Source organism: Haemaphysalis longicornis, unplaced genomic scaffold (assembly GCF_048455015.1).
Source record: "Haemaphysalis longicornis isolate Haplotype H1 unplaced genomic scaffold, Haemaphysalis longicornis Haplotype H1 scaffold_3, whole genome shotgun sequence".
In the NCBI taxonomy this organism is placed as follows: domain Eukaryota; kingdom Metazoa; phylum Arthropoda; class Arachnida; order Ixodida; family Ixodidae; genus Haemaphysalis; species Haemaphysalis longicornis.
Window position 1 is genome coordinate 9,538,423 of NW_027526335.1, and position 24,750 is coordinate 9,563,172.

Consider the following 24,750-nt stretch of genomic DNA (forward strand, 5'->3'; position numbering starts at 1 on the left):
AGTGCGCGACTCGAGTGAGTCCACCAGACGGCCTTGACAGACCTTTGCAGCTGCTAGAAATTGTTGAATACAAACAAACTCTATACCCAATTTAAAAGGTGGTTCAAGCCGCACCCCATCTTCAGTTTTTCGCAATTTTAAGCCTGAAGCCTCGTGCGTCGTCGTGCGCGCTCTCGCTGTATCTGTTGGCAGACGCATTGAAGTCGCAAGCTACGTAGGCGGCGTTGAGGCACAGCTGTCAAATCCGAAACGAGGGAGGCCCGAGGTAACTCCTTTGCCATTGTGACGCAAGCCGCCGTAATGCAGGTAGCAGGCACTAGTTCGCCGCAGATGCGCCCGTCCATCTTTCGAACGGTCGACTGTGTGGGAACGGGGCCAAGATGATGTGTCGATATTCGTGTGCCGCGACGACGCTCGATCCGTACCATCGTCCTTCGAACGCTTGGGCGTTGGGCCAGTTGAGGGGAACCCCAAAAAATAGCGTCAAGGTCAACGGGTTCATTTCATACTGAGCGTCATTTATTCAGTGACATTTTGTTGAGAAGTCCCATCCAAAACCCTATAATTGAGAAGTTATTGACCCGCTGACGACGTTTCATTTTAATGACAGCCCCCTAGACACGTTGGTCGCTGCATATATGTAGTACGCAGAGCACTGATAACAGAAAAACCGCAATACTACAGTGTTGTCCCAAGCTGCCATTAATGGATGTACCATCGTATGGCAGGCAGCAGCCGTATGCGTAGCTTACCGCATGAGCGAATGAACAGGGGAGAATGCGTGGGACTTGGACAGGTCTACGCGGTGCGAAAAGAATGCCGCGTGAGGGAGAATTGCGGACTTTTTTCCTAGCTACTACTTGTATGCCCGTGCAGGGAGAGCGTGATAACAACGCGTCGGCGATTCTGAATCGCCTCTTGCACGCAGGCTCCAGCAGTGGGAAACGCAACGGGCGGGTTTTTAAAGCGGCCCTGAAGGCGGGAGGGGAGGATGAAGGAAGCCGGGCACCCGGGAGGCGCTCTTTCTTCGCCCTTGTTCCGAGCCGGCCGACGGGGTCAAGCGACCAGCCACGACCTGGGACGCCTTTTAAAAGAGAACGTGACGACGACGGACGGGGCGCGGCGGCCGCACGGGGGTGTGAAGTTACGGGCACACTAAGTTTTCTTTTCACCAGTGTGCTCCTTTCTGTTTCTTTTTCGCGAAGGAAGCTGTCACAAAGGCAACTTTGCGTCCGCCCGCACACACGCGCGATATAATGGGCGGTCAGTCCCCTTTGTTGTGCCGCGTATACCGTCGCGCGGGCCTTTAACAGCCGCCTCCTGCAGTTTTCGCAGTTTTCCTCAGCAGGCGCGCCCTATATAGCGTATAACACGCGATTCCCTTACGTACTGGCGTTAGGTCGGTGTCCTGTTCCGTCAGTGAGCGTCCAGGATTAGTTCTTCCTTCTACGAAACTGTAAGGACGTAGAACATGGTGACAGGCAGTGACACGTGCATACCCATGCGCGCACCCTCTAGAGAAATCAGAGTACCGTACCTCGTTCCGCTGTCACCGAAGATCGTGAGAATATGGGCCATAATGGCACTCCTCAAGAAGGAGGGAGCACGTAATTCGACTCCACTAAGCTAACATTGTTTATCACGATAATCGGGACCACCATCTACCACACGTGTCACAGCATCGACCCCTGTGGTGTGCAGTGTCCCGCCCAAGCACGCGTTCCGTGTCAACGGCCCAACATGCTATATACTAGGGTACAACTTAACAAGGGCAACGGAAGTTGCCGCTGTGCCTCATCACCGCAGCCGGATATTACTCAGCGCGGCGCAAGTAGTGCGTTACTGGGAATATTTTGAACGTGGCATGAGCCGTTTCCGTGATCTTTCTGACTTCATATGCTTATAAACTACTGCAGCGATGACAGACTACGTGAGGAAAAGCAGACGACATCACGCATTCATAGCAGTCTCGTTTCAAATCGCGCGCGCCCATTGACATCCGGGTCCGTCGCCTAGGCGGGGTGATACCGTACATAAGCTATTGCCGTTCTTAACTTGTTCCCGAGTATAGCTGCTGCCGGCCACAGTTAAGTGTGTTCCGGAAATTCGTAGACACGGGTCGCCAAATTTCCGTGGCAGCAACCGGACGGCCAGGGACATCCAAGTGCCGTGCATGCGTGTCAGCACAGATCTCCAAATCTCGCGCTTGGAGTTTTGGTCACGGCACCACACGGCGATGGCTCCTGCCACCATGGCTATATCACTGTTTATCGCACACCAGCACGGCCACACACGTCGGCATGCATGGATATCGCAGGTAGACGCATATATTAGCGAGATCAGTCGGTTCTCATGTATGCCACGTCGCACCACATGTAAACTCAAACTCTCTCGATTCGTGCTTTTGGACCTTGTAGGCGCAACCAAAATGGCGACCCCATGTCTCAAGGTAGCAATAGATGCAAGCACCTTCGTACGAGTTCAATGTAAAGATGTCTTCGTTCTCAAATAAAGAAAAATGTCGCAGATGTAAGCTAATGCCCTGCGCGCAAACGGCCGCTCGGCATCGACACATGCCTCTGCGGCGATAAAATCTCCCTCCGCGTCGCCTAAAAGGATTCCTCGATCTGTCGCCGCGCTAATCGACGCTGAATACGAGCGCGCAACCTGCGCCGCCCTTCACCCACGCGGATTGGGTCGCCGCCGCGTTGAACCTGTCAGGTCCTCTCCGGCCACGAGGATGAAGAACAGGTCTTCACGCCTCGGGACATGTCGACGAGGGACGCAGGACGCGGCGCTTCCGTCGCGCCTTCAGAGATAGCGCTCTATCGCTTCAGCCGAACTCAAATGAAACAAATAAATGGCGACCGTCCTCCTCTTTTGAATTCCCCGCCTCAACAGCGTTGTTTTTCTCCTGTTCAAGCCCCGCCGTTGTGCACCGCTCATTAGTGTTCCCTGCTTAGATTTGGTTCTAGTGCTCGAGAACTGGATGTAGTGCCACTCGCACTTCGCAACAAAAAAAAAAAAGGAAATAAAGAACAGCACGAATGGGTGACAGATCGCAGCTGCGGCATCAAGAATGTCAGCGTAATAAACGGGTTAATGCATCTCATTTATTTTGTTCTGTATCGCAGCGGCATACGTTTTCCGGGAGTCGGTTTTCCGTTCGCGGCAGAGCGAACAGTATGAAACGAGCAAAACGTTGTCGTTAGAGCCACTGCCGCTGTAATTGGCTTGCCAATTCAGATCCTTCGTCTTAATATTTAATGAATGACGGGCACTGTCTTTCCACCAATCTTACTTTTTTTTCTTTTTCTTTTTTTGTGTGTGTAGTCGCTAAAAAAACTTCACCTGAACAATTCCTATTAGAGATGAGCGTCACGCAGATTTTTCTTGGCGGAAGGTGAACAAAGGAAGAATAATAAAAATGATTAGCCGGTGCTCACACCTGGCGTCAACCTCTTTTTTTTTTGTCGTGTATTAAAAAAAAATAAAAAAACGATGCAAGCTTTCGGGAAACCCCTTAAACGACATGCATACAGCTTCAAATTTGTCTTAGAACAGCGAGCTAAGCTGCGATTCGTGACCACAGTGATTGTTTTTATAACGTAGGATGAAAATAAAAATAAGACACGAAACGCGGTAATTTTGGCGCAATGTGTACAAGATTTTCACGCATTCTCGCTCATTCAACTTACTTAGTAACACTCCGTTACGACGCGGCTCATAGCTCTGAAAAGAAGTGCAAATAGTTGTATTGTTGGAAGCTACCGCTGTTACATGCCGCCTCTCCTCTTGTAAAGAACGCTTCAACGCAAGTGGCTACGTCACGAGGGAAAGCCAACCACAGAAAGGAGGGTAACCCTAGAGTCACTAGGTAACCCAACTGAACATTACTGGGGGTAACTCATGGGATCAGTGTTGGGGCCGATACTTGGAGAAAGTGCAATGAGGTTGTGGAATGACCTTCCTGATAACATAGCATCTGATACTAACCTAGATTCGTTCCGTCGAAAGTCACATTTCCTTGATAGTTTCATATTTCAATCGTCTGTTCTTGTTTATGTATATGTGTGGCACGTGCAGCGTGCCGTGAACGTCTTAAAACCGCTTTTCGGACTTTGGTTTTTTGTCGCATTAAATTCTTCTCTTGTATTGTCACCATGCTTTTGCTCAAAAATTACGACACGTCCTCTCTTGATATCCTTACTATTTCGTTCAAAGTTTTAGCCAATTTTTATTACGCATCTTGTATCGTAAATACTGCATTCCACTCTGTCTTTGATGCGATATTCTGACTTATGTGTTTCGTTTTGCTACACTGTTCCTTGTTGTTAGTACTTTTTACGCCTTACTTCTGTATCTTCGAGACAATCGTACACTTTTCTTTTTCTGCCCCCTTGCTCAATGCCCTACACAATGGACCTGCAAGGTGCTCATAAATAAAATAAAAATAAAATAAATATGAACATGGAATTTTAATCCCAAAACTCGTCTGCGTCTTGTTCGTGTACGAAACTACTCCGATGACGTGTGTCTTCAAGGAGACTGACGAGAAAGCTGAATGCAAATCAAAGGCAAGTTGTACGGAGCAGTAACCGACGCCAACACGTGGCGGTGTTTGCGAGCTTGGGTATGCCTCGATCAATCTCGCTGGAATTCACATCGCGAATGCAGGAGCGATTGCTCAGATTTTTTTATTTTGTTTCACAAGACGAATACCCTTGTTTTCCAGTCGTCATATCCTTAAGGAGGTGAATCTTTTAATAAATAGCAGTGCTGCATGTACACGGCACAGAAGGGCTACATGCTTCGCGTCGTTGTTGTCTTTTCAACCGCTCAGTGAGAAGCAGAGAAGGCCGGGGCTGTGTCATGCATGCATTTGCAACAACTACCGACATTCTTGCGCCCACAGGATGCAGCCCGTCAGGCGAATGCTGCGCCAAGGACAGGATGGGGTTAGACGAGCCTCTCTTGCAAGACAAACAAGATCGTGCCCGCCCTCGGCGCGGTGAATTTCGCGCACAGTCGTTCCGCAATTTCGCGCTGTTCACGGGGGCAGGCGAACACAATCGCCGGTGTATTTTTCCAAATACGGAAATTTGTGCATATCGGATATCGCAGGCGGTTTTGTATACGTGGCCGCCTAGTAATGAATCAGTGCGTTTTGTTTTAATAAATGTATTTTACTATTGGCTTATATGGACAATTATCCAGTCTTCGCCGAGTCCGAAAAATTCTACGGTGGGCGCCTTCCATAAAAATCATGCACTTGCCTGACGACGACGACGGTTGAACGTGAAGCTTTCTCGTGATGGATTCTTTGGTTGGCCAGTCAGACCGCATTGCGAGTATGCGCTACTCTGGAGGTACGCACCACTTTTCCAGATTACCCGCGGCAACTCGCGGGACGCTCCCGGGTGTGCACTCCGTAGGCCTAACGTGCACGGCGCGAATCAGAACCTGCCGCTTGGCGTTCGCTTCGATCGTGTCAAAACGGAGCAATCGGAAAGCTTCATAACGCGAGGGACCCAGGTTCGATTCCGACCACGGGAAGCGTTGTTTTCTTCCACTTCACCCGCGATCATTCGTCGTCATCATCATCAGTGAAAGTTGGCTTTCCTGCATGGCGTATAGGCGTGCAACGGCATCAGAGAGGACACTGAAGCTTCGCTTTAATATTCGAGTATCATATCCAATGTCGTGTGCTTTCGATATTCGGTTCGACGCAAAGCTAACCGGGTTTTCGATTTTACGGTTTCGGTATTGACAATCGAATAGAATACCCAGATTACGTGACAACTTCAGCTACAACTACTAGTGGTACTATAAACGTTTACTGACTGAAAATGGGTAAGCGAATGCTTACTTACTTTTTATATTCCGCTTGTTGGAAGAAAAAAAATAGACAACGTTTTCCTCCGTACGCTTCCGCAGCAGAGAATAAGTTGACATAGGTTTCTCTCCTAATTTTGCCCTCTCTCCCGTGCGTTAATTTGTCTTGTCTGCCTGGCTGTTGGATCAGGCCTTTCGGCAACTCCCAACCGGTGCAGAAAAAAACATTCCTAGACTCTAGACGGCCCGTAAACATATGCCTTCTCATTGGGCCGCACCCAAACGCCCTGCACTTCGAGCGCACTCGTTTCGAAACGAACCCGCAGCAGCGCGGCTACTTTACGACTGAACGTATTGCGCGCAGCTTTCTGCCAGCACCGATGGCGCCTCTAACAATTCTGAAAGTACCGTTTGCGAAATAAATATAGTGTCCCGTGAAGCCGATTACAAAAGAGGTGCCATGCAACCTGTACAGGGCCATGCCGAGACGAAAAACGTCGTTAGAGGACGCAGCGGGTCGCCGCCAAAAAGAGCGCTAATGGCTGGTGCTTCTCTTGGGCTTTTAGCCGGCTGAAGGGAAGTCGTATGTTCACCCCCAATGGCCAAGCCGAGGTGCGGTTGTGTGTTAGTGGCCCCAGCTTGTGGAGTCGGTAGGTGGCACTTATCCAACAAACCGTAAAAGAAGGAATTTAAAAGGGCCATCTCCGTTGTTTAGAGGCATTAGACTTTGCAGTGGTGGACAAAGCATTACCTGCAGAGAGCAAGAACTGTACAGCTTCGTCAGTTTTATAAAGGTAGACGGAAACGTCCCCCTCACTTCCGCGTGATTCTGCAATTCGTTTAAAGAGGCCGTGAAGGCAAAAGGACGAGGAGGAATAAACATTTATTGAGCAAAAGGACGGGAGTGGGGGCTGGTGGTCAGCTTTCTACGTCCAGGAGGCCGCGAGCCTTCGCTGATTCCAGGGCGTTGCACCGGGGCTTTTTGGCGCTCCGGTGCCGAGCTGGTCAGCGCAGGCTCGCACTGCTCAGGGGAAGGGGAGTGGACGGGGTCAGGGTTGCGTGGGCAGGAGTAGACGAGGTGATAGGTTGCGAGAGGACTGTCGCAGTGCGGCCAGTTGTAGGGGTATGTGGGTGGAGATGTGTGTGCGAGGATGGTGTGGTTGTAAAAGGTTTCAGTTTGTGGTCTGCGGTATAGATATGTGTGCGAGGATGGTGTGGTTGTAAAAGGTTTCAGTTTGTGGTCTGCGGTATAGATATGTGTGCGAGGATGGTGTGGTTGTAAAAGGTTTCAGTTTGTAGTCTGCGGTAGATATATGCCTCGTAGTTAGATAACGTATGGTGGGTGGAGGATATGTTCTTCTCGTGTGGGTGTAATGTGACAAGAGTGAGCTGTAGCTGTTGTCGAGGGGTGCCAGGTCGGTAGGTTCACGGTCCGTGCCTCTCAGGGTAGCTTTGCTGAAGATAGGAATGCCCGGGAGTGGAGTTCTCGGGCTGCTGCGTACCATGCTTCGTTCCCAACAAGACCCGAGTGGCCAGGAGTTCAGACAATGGCTAATTGTATGTCTTCGGGCAATTGCTGTAGGATTGGGATGGCCTGGTGTGACGCCAGTGCAGCTTGGTACAATCTGCAGGCTTGTTGACAGTCCGAAATTACGGTTAGAAATGGTTGATTGTGGTGAGTGGTGGCAAGGGCTTCTGCCGATCGAGCTTGTAGATAAATTAAAGCACGTGCGTTGCTGCATTGGCGATTTCTCCTTTGGAGTCGAGCGTGACCAGGGTGATACCAGGTGTCTTGTGATTCTGAGCGATATCCGTGTATCGGGTATGAGAGTCGTCTGCGTATTTCTTCGCAAGCAGGAGGACCCTTGCCTCCCGGCGGCCTCGGTTAAAGGCAGGGTGCATATGCTTGGGGATGGGAGCAACCTTGAGTTTCTTAAGTATATGCAGCGGGATTCGTTGAGGTAGGTCGTTGGTGTTTGGCATGTGTTTGGGCTTGGTCTTCCGATGTTATGAAGCACCTTCCTGCCTGTAGGAGTAAGTGTTAGCCGATGAAGTTCTGAGTTCCGCTGGGCTTCAACTAGTTCTCGAAGAGTGTTGTGTAGCCCCAACCGAGTAGTTTTTCATTGGAAGTGTAAGTGGGGAGGTCTAAGACTGTTTTGTATGTTTTTCGTATGAGCGCGTCCAGCTTGCCGATCTCTTGAGGTTCTACTTAGCCGGATAACATGAAGCGAAATTGTGTTTTACCTTCAGAAAGTAAAACACGATTTTTTAATATTCGAACGAACTAGGCTTCAGTACCTCACTCAGCTCCATTCTAGCCACGAAAGACGTTTTTTAACCGAGAAAACGCAAGTATTGAAAAACCTTCAAATTTCGCGCAGCAGTGACGATCTATGGGCAGGAGTGACGTCATATGAGCCAGCACTGAAAGCAGTTTTGTAGGTTTGACGCGATCAAACGGAACTGGAGGTCCCCGTGCAATCGCGCAGTCACGTGTCTTAGCGGTGGTTTAGGTCGGCGGCCGCCAATCGCACAAACAAGATTCTGTGACATCAGAAAGGAGGTGCCACTTCTTCGCATGATTTTTAACACGAAAGTGTTTTATGCCGGGATCCCCCAAGATCTGACTGACATCATATCCGTCATGACATCGCCAAAAAAATGCGGCTGAGCCAGGAATCAGCCGGCTGCTCCGACGCCGCTACGGGAGGTGCCAGGCGCTTTAGCGACTCCGCTACGAGCTGAAGCGCCGAGAGCCGTATGAACGCGCCATATACTTTCCTATAACCTCCTCCTCCTCGATGCTAATGAACGCCGACAGTTGGCGCCAGCTGAGCTCGTCGCAACGCAACCGTCTGCCGTACACTCCACGGAGCAGGGATGCAGTGGTCGCACATTTGCGAAATTGACGGGCGAGCAGGTTGTCGCTCGCCAAGCACACCCACAAGACAGCGCCGCAAATCATGCTCTTTCGCTGCAGCGGACCGTGAGTTCACCAAATGATTCGCTGGCAACCCGTTCGGTTTCGTTTGCATGGTTTGCGAGCGCGTGTGGTTTCATTCGGGTTTACGCAGTGCTCCGGCGCGTGCAATCCAGTGTCTAATGTTGATAAGTCTGACGGTGCCATACCGACGAAATATAAATAGCGATGTGCAAGCTCATATCGGTGCATAATAAACATTCAACACATCCTGTGAAGGCACATCTCACTTCCGTGTTTTACCGATTCCTATGAAAGAGGGAGCAACCACATTTTTTTAATATATCCACCATTTGCTCAAGGTTTGCAGTATAGATGGTATCATAGTTACCGGGACAAAACAGTCTTTCTAAGGAACCAAACTTGTATTTTGTCTTCATGGCCCTTTTAAGAACGGGAGGAAGATCACTTCAGGGAAGAACACCTGAAAATATGAATCAAGAACGATGTACGAGATGGGAAACGCGTTGTCCACGTAGTCTTCAGCACGTAAAGAAATGGGGGCACCGTAGCATCTTGTGAATAGAAAGAGATAAAAAAAGAGCGGCAACTTTTACACGGGCAATTACCCTGTCAATGCAGTCTGCTGTACTTGCATAAGCACGGGACTGGTAAATGATACCATACTTGGGAGTCGGACGCGAGAGGGCGCGCAGCTCCGTGACGACAGCGCCACCAACGGTGGCGCCGGCTTTTTGAAAGGGGATGGGGCTCCAACGCAAATCCCTACAGCAATATTTCCTTAGCCGAATGAATAGGAAATGATTTGTTTATGGACGCAGAACGAGGACCCGCATGCTGAGCAGTGCAAGAACATGCACGTTTTTGTTGTATAGGACACGTGCGGGGACGATCAATACTTAAACAGGGGCCGCGCACCCGAAAGCTAATGCGAAGCTCGAGTGCTTTAAAATTCAGGTCTCCAACTATTTCTTTTTGCGGATATAGATTAGTGCCACTGTCAATTCAGGCGGCCTGTCCCATCTTTAGTACTGGCCAACGGAGAATCGAGCGTTCAGTGAATAAGGCGTCCAGATGAACGCGATGCTCTTTGGGGAAGAATTTTCTACCAGCTGACGCACGACCACCAAGTTTGTCGTGCATCTTAGCGCACTGCACTTTGGCGACATGAATCAGTCAATGGACGACGGGAACGGACGGGTGCGTTGATAGGGAGCTTCTTTTATTTTCTATCATTGGCAGCGGGCCCAGCCCGTTGCGGGGTGTCGCTATCAGCAGCATCAACTGCGCCGGAGGGTCCAGGGTAAGGCCTCTTTCAAGTAGACTACGAAGGCCACCCCCTTCTCCTCTCCTCGCCACGCGTCCCAAACGGTCACCCTAAATTCGGCCCTAATCAGTAGGGGCACTCCAGCTAATAAAGTGAGTAACTGCAGGAAGTGATAGTTAATCTCGATTAGTAACAAAAAGAGAAACTTCCTGCAGTGGCAGGCAAACATTAGGAAAGGGGGCACGATCGGCCACTGCGTCGCCAGAATCGGCAGGACAGGAATTGCGCAAAAGGTTCTTAAGCGATTAAGCAACGACAAACGACAAATGCAAAAGGGACGAGAGTGTGATACCGTAAGGTCTTGTCCTTAGCCATGGTCGGCCGTTTACGAGAGAGAGAGAGAGAGAGAGAGAGAGAGAGAGAGAGAGAGAGAGAGAGAGAGAGAGAGAGTAAACATTCCACAACCCATGTCCGCGTCCGCCCTCCATGGGTTGACATCATGGTTACCTATTGAAAAACTATGGTTAACATCGAACGGTCTCCCCCCCCCCCCCCCCCCCCTGATGGGGGGAGCAAGTGGTCAAGGAAAGTTGTCAACGACGAGGTCGTTTTACCCAAAGCCCCTCCATACCGCTCTCGTCCGCCGCCCAAAAGCGGCCGTGGACGTGATGGAGGGGTTTGAAGTCTTGCCAGGTAGCGGCCACGCGGTGCCTGTAGGTGGTTTACCTGTTCGGGCTGTAGACTCTTGCCCACTTCGACAGCTTCCATTAGTGTCATTTGCGCGACTGTAAAACAATGCATAATTTTCTTAGCCATGCTAAAATTCGCACCTGCGTTCCTTGCGCACAAAACATGCATTTAATTGAACAGGTGACAACAGTTCGTATGCAACATCGCGAAACGCTGCACTTTTACCGCAACGATGAAGCGGGTTCAAATGCAGCCGTAGCGGCCTTATACCGCAGGTGTGGTTTCGACGCGTGAAAAAACAAATTTCATTTCTTCTACCCTTTTTTTTTTTTTTTTTTTTTCATTTCACTGCTCAGACATTTCTATATGGCCGTCTGGCTCTCCCGCTGAGCATTGCTGGCGGAGCGGTGCTATCGCCACCCTTAGGGGAGTTCTGTAGAGAAACCGTAGCCGCGCGCACAGCCTTCTATAGAAGGCTCTAGTCGCATGGATCCGGATTTGTTTCAATGCAACAGTCGGTAACGTGCGTGTCCCAAGTTCGATTCTGCATTAGCCGACAGGGTCTCTTGGCCGAAGCCAAAGGAAGATCCGTCCATGTGTGAACAGGATTATGGCGCGCAAGTTGAATAATTGCGCCAGGAAGCAAGATGAATGCGCAAACATCCAGTGTACATTTGGCAGTTTGCTAGCACAAACTCTATGCTAAGCGGCAGCCACTGGAGAACACTCGATACGACGGACTACATCGTGTTCAACCACGCTCAACGTAACAGAAACAAGGACACCGGAAACCAGTGTGCCGACGGCCAACAAAAACAGGTTATCCGTTGTCGGCTGGCGCCGGTAATTGAGTACCGGACGCATCACGCCCGCCTAGACCCGTGGCCGGCATGTCAGCTCGAGAAGCGGACTCGATGCATCAAGGGAGCTATCGAAACAGCCGTCATGCCGACCGCGGTGCAGTCGTGCGGGGAAGCGCGCGTGGGTTGGGAGCGCTGCCCGTCCAGTGGTTGCCGGGGTGCGCGCCTGCGCCGCTCCCATGATTAACGGTTCCGCTAAACGAAGGCGCGCAGCGCTGAAAAGGTGCCGGCGCTGACGGCCTAGTCACGCCCGGGAGCAGGCGGGGAATCGCCGGCCCGTCTCGGGTACGCGCGCGTGATACTTGTTCTCCCTCCGATAGGCCTAGGATAAGGACGCATGACGAACACAAGAACAAGCCGTTTGCTGGGCGATCATCTCCCGGCCCCGTAGTTGGCCCTCCGGGACGAGCGAAAAAGGCGCGCGTTTGCCAAGTTCGCGGCGGCACATTGGCAACAATACAGGTGTCAACACCGGGCACCTCTCTTGGAGAACATGAGTGTGTGTGTGTGTTCTCTGGGGGCCATGTTACCTGAACGTTATCAAGAATCAAAAGGCGCTAGGATTCTCAAAATGCTGCCCGGGTAAATATTACAGTCACGCAAATCCCTACATGGTGTAGGAACGATTCATCTGCAGCCTTGTATTTTAAATGCAGCAGTATCCTTTTGCCTCATGTTGCTACATTTCAAAGTGCCCGTTTCGCCAACATCATTTCGGCACCAAACGTCAATGCAAGCGCCTTACCCACACCCGCGAGCCTTACAAATGCACCTGCAGGAGTGGCCGCAGCTGTTGGGAGAAAAATTCGGCGTAACAGAGTTGAAGGAAGGCGGTATGAGAGGAGGAATACGAACAGAACTACATTACAGCCCTCAGTTATCCGCCCTGGCCGACAGCATTGCATTTGGAGAGTGTGGTTCACATTACCAGGTTCAGATCAGTTCAATTTTGTCTTGTGTGACACAACTAAAGCCACAATTAACGCCTAACAAGGCCGTGGCACCCTTTCAGCCCCAAAGACAGTGCCACTGCTTTAGTTACAGCAGAAAATGAGGTCATGGGAGCCAGAATACTCCTTGAAATCATGATAGGCTGGGAGGGCTTCTGTTGGCTTGTTATACTTTTTTGCTTGAATCATTTGGATCGTCAATCAGCAGTCTTGAAATTTTATAAACGATCAGAAGCTCTTTCGTGTTTTTGCTGATTGATTCCAGTATTTGCCCACTTCCCCCCCATACCCCCCTCCATTTTTTTGCATGAGTTCTTGTTTCTAAACGGACATGCTAATGTTACATTCGTGAGCTTCACCGAATGAAGAATCTAAAGCCCATGCGCAAGATTTTTTTACAGTGATGGTGTGGAAAGCTGTTGCAATCGACTGCATTCAGCAGTGCTGCTGCAGACGAGGGTGAGGTGTTTGTAGACCGGACACCAAACACGGAGAAACAGACAAGTCAAACAATTTGATGCATAACCGCCATACAAGAACTGCCTTGGTAGCACCGCTTGTTGCTTCATCCTAGTATCGTTTGCCCATTGTCCTCGTTCCCTAAAGCTCTTCAGCAAAAATCAGAAGCCAGTGTGCCTGAATTCTTTGCGGGGATGACCCCCATGTGTGCACCTCTTGTCTTGGCTACAACGATTTCCACTTTTCTCCTCTTCCCCATGGTCACAGCTGTCGGGATGTGCGGTGCTGGGGGTGGGCGTGTGGACGCTGGTGGCCAAGCGGCACCACCTGAGCCTGCTGGCCACGGCCACCTACGCCTCCACCGCCTACATGCTGGTGCTGGCCGGGGTGCTGGTCATTCTGGTCACTGTGCTGGGATGCGTCGCCGTCTGCCGCCTGCATCGCTGCTTCCTACTCATGGTGAGCCCCACTCTGCTGTCACTGGTTGAGGAGCTCAAAGGGAGCCGTAGCACTTGGTTTTGCACTAAGCTCTATTGAAATGTGACACTCTGGAACGGACGTGGTTGTGACCACGTAGTAGTGTGTGGCTGCTAATGCTGTTCACCGCAAAAGATATGGATGTACTTTTTTCTCGTTAGTTGGATCCTCTTAACTGTGAGTGCCGAGCCATAGCCCTCGCCCAAACCCACGAGAAATATCTGCTGGCTTTCACTCAACTGTGATACAGTAAAACCCTGTTAATTTCGATTTCATGGGGCTGGAGAGAATGTACAAATTAACCAAGTGTCAGAATTATAGCAAGTACGGTCATAACAACGGAAAAATGAGCATCACCGAACTGCTGCCGAATCTATCCGAATTGATGAGATTTTTCAGCCATAGAACAATGGGGAATTTCAACAGGACCATGAGAAAATCATGGTTCTGGTAAGGTAATTTACAGAAACATTTGTGTGCACCATGTGTGGTGTTGGCTAGAGTCACTAAATAAGGTTTAAGAACCCCAGCCAGCCTCTCACTCAAGCCAGAGCACTTGTGTCCCAAAACTTTTGTCCAGAGCCCAAACCTGTACCACGTCCAGTTTCGATGACATTAAAAGAAATTGACTTGCAAAATTTGTAACCATGCCCAGAAACCATTAAAGGGTGTGGATGCCTGCAAGATCGTTCTGACACATACTAAAACTTTGAACGAAGTGTGAACTAGCTTGATTTTAGTTTGGGAATCCAGATGCATCATAAATCACACATATAGGTAAGTTTAGCAAAGCTTTGACGTCGGGCTAGTTGGTGTAACTTACCTTTAAAAAGCACATATATAAGCTTGTAAAAAAAAATAACTGACATTGACATCTCATATACGCCTGCAATGGCCTACTGATTTTAAGAAAGACTCTTACAGGTATTGATAAAAGGAAACCCTTTTCTATTTGTAGTAATTGTTATAAACTGAGCTAGTAGCTTCTTGCAACTCCAATGTAGCAACACATTAGCCAAAAGAAGCAAATTTGACTCCTGGCACAATGAAGTGCAAGAGAGACAATGTAGAACCCTCTAAATACTAATTGCAAAATGATACAAATCTAAAATTTTTGCAGCATTACTGAGGTTTGAGAACTTTGGCTACAACTGTATTGGTTGATGCCGCTATATGAGCCACATTAAAACTTTCTTTTTTTTACTAAGTGGCTTGATAATGGTCACTCAAACTTTGCGTAAAGGTAGCATATCATGGTTCAATTTGTTTAACGCGAAGGTTGGACAGCCATACTTAACCAGCTATTTCTAAACTGAATAGATTTTATTTTTCTTTTTTGCCTGTTGGAGTCTTGTCCATGAAAAGACCGGTGCATACTATACATAGTGGATCAGTGGCCCCATCTAGCTTTACCGAAGCGAAACACGTAACAACACTTCGAAAGGGGCACAGCATTTTGCCTAGTTACTGGTACCATGCAAGCCAGTTTCATACTTCCAGCACAGTATCATGACGCTCCAAAGTTAGTTTTGTGTGTCAAGATGCAAGGTTTCGTTAGTGCAAATCAATCTATGAATTTAATTTCACATGGCACTGATCGCGACACCCTGTTCACTTTTTCCCATTGTGCAGTACACTTTCCTTCTGCTCTTCATATTCCTGATGGAAGCTGTTGCGGGTATCATTGCCTATGTCTATGAGGAACAGGTGAGTAGAAAGTCTGGTTTTCTTTGAGCTCTATTGTGCTGAGATGCTCGCAGAGCAGTTGATTTTTCTTGTACTACTTCAATAAAGCACCAGGAAAACTTCATGGCTAGCACAAAACTTTTACACCGGACTTGTCTGCAAAGCTTATTCTATCAGGGGCGGTATTCTCGAGTTTTGTCCCTTTTGCATCCCTTTCAAAAGTGTCTCTTTTGGCGAGCCCTGATTGGCTAAAAGCAAACATTTGGAACTGACATAACGCAAGCGCGGCAAACATACTGCCAACGCCGACTGCTTAACCGGAAGTATGTCACGATGAAAGGGGCGCAAAAGGGATGTTTTCAAAAGAGACAGTTACGAGAATACCGCCCCTGGACCAATTTTAAGGCAGTATCATCCACAATCAAATCAAACCACGAATAGAACTGTAGATCCTAGTCTAATGTGCAGATTCAAGACTTTTAATGCTTTGGAGCTGTCAGATGCCATTTTAAGAAAAAAAAAACTACCATCAAGTCAAATGCAGCTATATTGTGCAGAGGCATGCTATAGAACTTTGTCAAAATCATAAGTGAGAGATGGCTATTATTGGATGCAATATGCGGGGTGCCCTAGATTAAGTAAGAGTTAAAATCCACTCAAATGAACTCAAAATGGAATTGCCGCTCAGTGTAAAAGTTTTAAATTGAAAGAACAAGTTCCTGAATGCCACCTTTTCACAATATTTATAATGCAAGATTATTCGGCAGCACACCTTCTAAAATGAACTTTCGACTTTAACAGCGTAAACTCTTTGTCCTTTACACACACTGTCGACAGAACCCTCCAGAACACACTCTTTAATACTTCCTGCGTCTCTCAAATTTACTCTTCTCTGAATCTTCAAATTTTTGTGTTCCTTGTAGGGCTGCAGACCAATTACTTTCTTAAAGAGATAGTTAGTTCATTATAATAGTTGTTAAAATTGCTTTGAAACAGTTGGTAAAATATTAAAGTATCCACATGTTTTAAGATGTGATAGTCCAGACAATACAAAAGCTCTGTAGACTCATAAAAACAAACAATAGTAAGATGTAGCTTTTCCGTTTCTTTTTTTCAAGTAAAAAAAATGCCTGGAGTGGTTTCTATGCATCCTAGAAGGTTTGTCAGCTTTGTGCCATAACATAAAAATCGACCTCACTTTCATAAGCACCATCGGCACACCCTCAAGAGAATTTTGCCAAACGCCTAGGCATGCGAGATACCCCCCGCCACTACGCACAGTTTTCTTTTTTTTTCTCTTTTTTTTGTAATCTTGCCACTTTTCCTCCAAATTATTTGCTGACCTTTGCTGGCACCAACCAATCAATTGGAAGGTAATTTGGCCACGTTTCACCGCCCTACTCAATACATTAAATCCTTTACCAACGTCATATTTAAAACATGCAAGACTACTATGAAACGTACAAGGCCACATGGCAGCGGCATTGCGGAATCTTTAATCTTTGACCGTGAAAGAGTTTTCATCAATAAATTTCAGGCACACGTGGCACACTGGTTTCTGACTGAAAATTGTCTGTGGGTATTTAAAAAGAAAATGTATAGATGTTGGGTTGAAAACACAAAGAAAATGGGTTGCAAGAGCAGAGTATACTTGGCAACAATTTGAAAGATGCACAGATCAAAGTACAACAATAACAAGAGGCCCTTTCCATTTTGAACTCGCGTAATTTTGACCCTAACTTTTGCAGGTATGGCATGAACTTGCCGACAGCTTGAACACCACCTTTATCGAGAGCTACGGCGTCGATGCAAGCAGGACAGAAGCCATCAATGACATGCAACGAAGTGTACGTACAATTTGGGCAACGCTCCACCTAGGAAACACCTACCGCCGCAGATTTCTTTGAAGCACCGTAAAATACCGAGCAAGTGCCCCCCCCCCTCAAAGTGCGGATAGTTCAGAGAATTTTGGGAAGGGGGCCGTTGTTCGAAACTGTTCCGTAATTCAAAAAGGCGGCATGTAAATGTTAACCAACTTACCCCCCCCCCCCCCCCCCCTCCCTGAAAAAGAAAAAAATAATGCAGTTCACTGGAGAGAAACACATTTTTAGTAAAGATGAAGAAGGCTGTGATGCTCCTCTTGGCAAAACCAGTGTTAGCATGTCATACAGTGTTCCCGTCAACCGCGTTGCTGGTCCTGTTAGCCAGAGAATCCATTCTTGCCACCATCTAACCCATTTTTGAGATGTTGAACAAGGTGTACTCGTGACGTATTTGGAGGGCATTCATGGCGCAGCAAAAGGGCTCTGGTGCCTCTCAGAAATCTTCTAGTGTCTTCTGTGTTTTGTTACAAATGCATGTCACGAACCACTGTTGTCACAAAGTCGCAAACACAATCGGCTATGTCAGATGACAATAACCAAATGGCGAGCGTGTGCGGAATTAACGGCTACCCTGTGTTCTTGGATTGGATTCTGGTTTAGACGAGCGCAGTCAGAACTGTTCCCGGGCGGTTTCGGTTTCATTGGTTTGGATCATCAATTAGTGGTTGGGAGTGGGGAGGCGCTTGTTTGGTAGTGCGCGAAAACTTGAAATACTCATTATGAGAGGCGGGCGCTTGATCGGTACTTTACGGTAGATAACAGAGGATGTTAGTGATGCGCGAGATTACTGCAGGTGTTGGTCTTTAGCTCGATCAAATCAATGCGGACTGCCTTATTCTTGCAGATATGTTGAGGAACAACAGCAGTAAAGGGACCCAGAAAAGCTTTGTGAAGGTGGCAATCAAATGCATTCAGGTGGTAGAACACATAACTGGGGATTTTTGAGCGAAGTGTGAGCCCCATACGTTGTACGGATAATTTGTAAATGATTTTTGAAGATCGCCTTTCTCAGCTGATCAGCGCGACGCCGCAGCGAGCCGACCGCGGCTGACATAACGCTGGTCACGGCTGACGCAACGGCGAGCCGCCCCCCTGATTCGCCCAATCGCCGGTGAGGTCGGCTGCCGGCAACGTCACTGCCATTGGCTTCCCGCTGCTCTTCCTCCTTCCTGCGCGATCCCGAGGCAAAGGCGGGTCCGCAGCGATTGACGCGTGCCTAGGCACAGGAATGTAGCTAGCAAAGAATGGCAGTCGAGCGTCACGATGTCACATAGCTATTCCCAGTGTTTCCAGCTGCTTTGAAAGAAGCAGAGAGGGAGGAGGAGGAATCGATCGGCAAGGGGGGAGAGGTGCACTTAATTGCTTCTGGCGCAGCTAATACTGAATGTAGACCAATAATTCCAACGGCATCGCATTGCTATATTGGTACTACGTGACAATACAGGCCTTTTTTAACTTTTACAAAAGGCTTTTCTGGGTCCCTTTAACAAGATTAACCCAAGTGCCTACAATTATTGTGAGAACATACTGAGTAGCGCAAAGAAACACGCACAAGAAAGCGGACACGGTACAGGCGCTACAATTGTTGCTCAGCACAGCACAGATGTGAGCTTATGGTGGCTTCACGGCTGAGCATTATGTGGCAATGGTGAACCCAGTCCCACTCACTATGAGAAAGGCCCTGCTTTCTGTAAATATTAGCTCAGTCAGCACTTTTATCTGGTGCCTATTTTGCACAATGAGTGAAACAGAGAGAGAAAGAGGTTCAGTAAGAATGTTTTTCGCGCAAGCACAGTATTTTTGTAAAAGCTGTTGCACAAATCAAGTGTACATTTTTAAAGCACAAAAGCCTATTATTAAGATAATCTTACTGTGCCTACCCCGTTTACATCTTTTTTGTTTCCATAAATGAATGCATTTATTTAACCTTTGGACAAAGAATAAAGCACGCTTTGGTAGATTTGATGAGGATGATGATATGTCATTCGTACTCAGCAAAGATGGAGTCTGCAAGAGCTACATTGCTCCTAGCATGGGAAATGGCTGCACAAGGGCTTTTCGGTGTAAAGAGTTCAGGCATCAGCAAAGATCTGCCTTGCTCGTTCCAGTTCATGTGCTGCGGTGCCAACGGCTTTGAAGACTGGAAACACAGCGTGTGGCTCCGCAAGAACTCTCGCACCCGCAACAAGGTCCCAGACTCCTGTTGCAAGACCATAGGCACAGGCTGCGGGAAGCTGGACCACCCTTCAAACATCTACTACGATGTGAGCACTGCTTTACCTAAACAGCCGCAGTAGTTGCATTACCATGATTAGCAAAGGCCGATCTTGGGTACCTTCATTTGTCAAACATCAACAAAGCCACACATAGAGCACATAAACTTGGACAATACATGACACAGGTTTTGGCGAAGCCTGTGAGTTTTCACCAGAGGAAGACAAACATAGCACCTTAACCACCGACCATGCTGATCTGAGAAAAGCAAACATTAAACATGCAATCTGGGTGATCAGTGAAGTTTATACTACCCTTCATGACTCAAAAAAAAAAATTCGTTTCACCTGACCAATGTAAATCGCCATTAAAAACACAGTTTTAGAGCACCACAAAACTGATAATGTAGTTCTTGTTGGCAGTGCACATAAAAAAAAAAATCTACCCGGCCATTGCGTAGACTTCCTTCACTAAACGCGCGCCAATGTAGGGGATATTAATTTCAATGATGGCTTTGTTCAGAGCACATATCTAGTTCTGCCTGCATTGAGATTACCAGAAAAGGAATGAAGTCGCCAGGAACTCTTTTAGCATTTGCGTGTCAACTCAAATGTTTAACTTGTTTGGCGCATCCTTTTGCCACTTTCCAGGGCTGCATAAATGCACTCGACGAGCAAGTCCGGGAACATTTAATCATCATAGGTGCTGTCGGCCTCGGAATATGCCTTGTTCAGGTAAAGGCCAACTTCAGCACGTGTCTTGTAAATCACAAAAAATGCCCACATGAACATGTGAAAAAATATATATATATATATAACGAGTAGAACTACTTCTATCTGTGGAGTGAAATTACACGTTTTCCGATTTTTTTAGGCCCCAAGTGCGTAAAAAATATATTTCGTTTTGCATTAGGGCTTACACTACGAAACTCAAAACCCTGATTACAAGCCTATAGATGCCCTTACGTGTATACATCTCATTATGCTGACAATTTGAAGAACGTATTTTGTTAGAGCACAAAACTTCAAATTCAGTCGGGAAGTTACATAGAGTAATCTTTACTCTTTGGTTGCACTAAAACAAATATGTGTTTATAGTCAGACATAGTATGCACATGTTGTGTTAAGCTTGCAATAACATGACCATCTATACCTAGCTGCGCTAGCACAGCTGATGTGAGTGGTGGCGACTCAGCTGCAGCACTGTATAATTGGAGTGTTAGCTTTTTAGGCCAGACGCCACACGGCGGGCGTAACATGACTGGCAGCTACTAACATCTGCACACCGCTGATGCCGCTGAAGTGCGCTCATATAGGTATAGGTGCGCAACCTATAGATGTGTGCCTATCAGGGGCGTAGCCAGGGGAGGTGTTTCTACTTTTCTATTTCATGAGTAGGATATTGTTTGGGCGCAGGCTATCTTCTTTTTATTTTCTTACCGACGGCATACAGCACTCCCCAAAAACTATTTCTGGCTGCACCACTGGTGCTTATGGGTGCGCAAATAGCAAAGCTTTCACATGTAAGCCACCAAGAACAGCACATTTGCTACCCTTGTAGTGTTGTTGTTGTGTGTGCCTGCTGTGCACTTCTGGCTTACTATTTCAGTGCTACTAGAACCGCCAGGTTTAATGGAACGTTGAACCTCAAAGTCAAAAGAGAATACCAAACTGCACACAGGATTGTCAGCACACTTGAAGTGACTCTGTAGAAGGGGAAAAAAAGAGAGAGCTAAAACTTTGCTTGAAGCTGCCCATGTCCAGGCTGCCGAAAATGGGGTTCTGGTGCGCCGGGAATGCACTCCTTTCATGAACAGTAACGTGACGAAATCACATCGTTCTGTTCCCTTGCGGCCCTCCCTCTCCTCCTTTACTACGATAAAGGTAGCAAAAAACTGTGTTCCACTGCATGTCTGATTCTTTGCAATGCCCTTAGAAACTGTAGCACACTGAAGGACAGGCCATTCAAACAAAGGCATACTGTGTAAATGTAATAGAAGGCTATGTAAATAATGTGTCAAGAGTATAAAAAGGGCAACACCGGCAGGTTAACGACTACGCCAGAGCATTATGTGGCAGCAGGACAAATGACACAAATTGATGATAGTTTTAAGATTTCCATTGAGCCCCTCCCCTGCCCCTGCTGGAAACTTCAAATCTCTGACCTTGCAGTGTCCTTGATACGGCCTTGCGAGTCTATGGTGTCACATGATAGGCAGGTACATTGCCATCCACTGCAGAGGGCGTGACTGGCTTTGGTTTCAAGATAGCTTTTGCTATAATGTCTGTATTCTTGCAATGGCCTCTGGCACAAATTTACGGGGTCAGATGATGAACAGGGACATGAAGGTGGGGTCACTATTTACATCAGCGAACATTGCTGGCTCTGCTTCATCAGGAGCACATCTTCACACAGTGCTATTTCTTTGCTCTTCAGGTCTTTGGGATGATATTCTCCTGCTGCCTGTACCTGAGGTTACGGGACTACAGGAGGCACCCTCAGTACTACTAGGGCTTTTTGCAAGGCGGGCGGCAATGCAAGGGACCTGTGCAACGCCAAAGGCTGGGCAGTTCAAATGGAAGAGCTACAGAACGGCCGCCGTGTTCTTTTTTTTTCTTTTGTACATAGGCTGATTGTGCAGCTGTGTAGAGGGTATTTATTTGGTGTGCTAGGCATTTAATGTTGCAAGAGAAGAATCTCGGTGTCACATTTTTTGTACATACTTGTTGTTCGCTGCAATAGCAGGTACCGTGATTTTAGCGCTGCTGGTTGTGAGCCAGCCAACCTCCCAAGATGCATGCAGTCACTCAGATGGGAACACTCGCAAGGAATGCAGTGTGTAATTTAACATAGCCCAGCTCGGGCTAAGCTTTGCGATGAATTTTCACTACGCCAATGCTAATGACCAGCTTATTACACTATGGTGTGCCGAATAGATCACGTGCTTGGCGACCAGTGTAGAGCCATAGACTTCAAAAAGCCAAGAGACAGGAAAAGGAAAGCATTTTCTGACACTGCGGTAACAAGTCAGCTGTTCGTTTGTGCGTACAACTGTCATGCATTTCCTTATTTATATATTATCTAGGTTTCTGTAAGGATTACGTATTTTGCTTGTAAATAAACTGACTGTGGTCAATTGTGTTGAGTACATCAATTAAAAACAAAAAAAAAAACAAAGAAATTTTACGCCAGTTTCTTGGTTTTCACTCTTATGTTCAATTCTTGTGGTAGTTGGACTTCACGGTTACAGGAAGGGGCAGAAACGATGCACAACGTACCGTGCACGAGCTGGCCAGTTTTGGCTTCTGTGCACGTTTTTTCCATCATGCAAAGAAGCCACCTGAGCAGCCTGATTTGCAACGAATGATGCCTGCTTTACGAGAGAGAGCCAACTTTCAGTTCCACAGTTTGACGCACAGAAGAGGATGCTCGTAAGAAAATTTGCGCATACAACAAAGGCATCATGGACCAAGACCAATGGAGGGCCTTCTTTGGCCGCAACCCTCATTTCAGAGCCAGTGTCTTGAGAACATATTCTCTGTGTTGAGTACCGAGTTAGCTCAGGTTTCAAAAAGGTCGCTCAGAGCATTCGAGGAAGGCTTTCTAGGGGCGGTATTGTGGAGTTTTGTCCCTTTTGCGTCCCTTTCAAAAGTGTCCCTTTTGGCGAGCCCTGATTGGCTAAAAGCAAACAACCGGAAGTGACATAACGCAAGCGCAACAAACCTACTGCCAACGCCCACTGCTCAACCGGAAGTACGTCACGATGAAAGGGACTCAAAAGGGACGTTTTCAAAAGGGACAGTTATGAGAATACTGCCCCAGCCGTGGTCCCATTAGCGAATACAGATTACCAGTTCTGGACTACTGGTTACAAAAGTTTGTACGACACAACAAGCAGCCTAAGAAAATGCAAATAATAAATTAAAAGGAAGAACTGGCTCTGTTGCCTTGTGCCCAACATGCCCTGCATTTGGATTTTTTTTATCCGGTGGACAGTGCAAAAAGTTGTGGTGACTGTATGCTTATGTGACTGATAACGCTTCAGCTTCCCTGTAAAGAGCCATGAAGACAAACTAAATCTTTGTTCAGTTTTTGAGAACAAGCCATTTGTAGCTCACTCTGTTCCATTTTAGCCATGAAAGATTTTTAAATTTTAACCGAAAAAAGATAACAGGAAGAAATATTGAAAAATTTCCAAAAAACATGCTACAGTGACGTAGTATTGGAAGGAATGGCATATTGTGGGCCAGAACGCATCAGTGCGTTAACTGCACATTAGCACTTAAGTAATACAATAAAACGGAACTAGAGGCCCCACTCCAATTGCAGAGTCATGTTTCTTGGCCATGGCTGAGGTCAGCAGCTGCGACTTGCACAAACAAAATTTTCTCAGGGACATCACCGGAAAGTGGCTGACGTGTTGCCACTGCTCATCCATTTTCTGCTTGCAATAAAATTGGTATCACTGTTATCAGGACACAGCCGCCTTCATGAACCAAACGTGTTTTGTCGTCATGCCCCTTTAACTAGACCTTGAATCAGCAGTGTATCTAAAGTGGGGCGCACATGGTAGAAATGAGCAGAGTTGGAGGCGCTGGGGTCTCCGCTGGGAAACTGCGGCATCTGTGAGAATGAGGCATTCTCACACAGCCAAGTGTTGAGGAAAAAAACTGGACAATCCCATCGCTATGACCATATTTTCTGTGAGAAGCATTTTTAGCTTCCACCCGGTACAGCTTGTAGCGCAAGTAAATTGTTAAGTCAGGGCTTTGCTACATAATGGCAAAATTAGGTTCCTGTCTGCTGTGAATAATGTGTTTTCCTGCCAGGCTGGATATATCAAGGGCTATGTTGCTCATTGTCCTAAAGCTTCCAGGGCCACTTCCCTGGAAATATTAGTGCTTTGAATGAGGTTCACCTAGTGCGGACCTTGCGTCTTGCAATATTTGCAGAAATTCATGCTGTTGACTAAACACCGACGCCATACAAGCTGCAACTGACATGGGAATGACAGGACTGCATTAGCCAAACCAGGGTTCCAACAGGAGGGTGCAAATGAAGTTTCAGAGTATCATGATACTCCCCAACTAAAGGAGTACTGAAACCAAAGTTCAATGTCTAAAAACTGACATGCCCCAATTCATGAATTTTGCTCAGATGCCTCCTCATAATTGTGGTCTTCTAACATCGGTTGGAACCAATGTTAAATCAGTATTATTCCCGCATTTCAAGAGGCTGGGGAATGGAAGTTCAGCCACTCAGTGATGTCAAATAGACTGACACCCACATGGATGGATGAGGGTACGTGACATAGAGTTTCATACAAATAACTAGAGGGGAAACTGGCGCTAGTGTCAACGCGAACATGGCAGCGGCGCTTACGCTTCAATGGGAATGATGGGTAGTTTTGGAACCGGATTGCGTAGGATCAAAACGGGCTTATGGCTGCGCAAATTGTGTTTTTTGACAAAAAAGCTTTTATTGCCCG

At 47.4% G+C, this 24,750-nt stretch overlaps 1 protein-coding gene across 2 annotated transcripts in view; it reads left to right on the forward strand.

Annotated features, from left to right (window-relative positions):
* Positions 1-22,401, forward strand: part of LOC144173930 (CD151 antigen-like) — a 93,571-nt gene extending 71,170 nt beyond the window's left edge. For both annotated transcript variants that reach the window (XM_077702277.1, XM_077702276.1), the window contains 6 exons: positions 13,270-13,461; positions 15,112-15,186; positions 16,914-17,012; positions 19,157-19,312; positions 19,913-19,996; positions 21,699-22,401. In XM_077702277.1, coding sequence (XP_077558403.1) covers positions 13,270-13,461; positions 15,112-15,186; positions 16,914-17,012; positions 19,157-19,312; positions 19,913-19,996; positions 21,699-21,773 — 681 coding nt within the window. In that variant the 3' untranslated portion in view covers positions 21,774-22,401. The remainder of the gene's footprint in view (positions 1-13,269; positions 13,462-15,111; positions 15,187-16,913; positions 17,013-19,156; positions 19,313-19,912; positions 19,997-21,698) is intronic.
* The last annotated feature ends 2,349 nt before the right edge of the window (positions 22,402-24,750 follow it).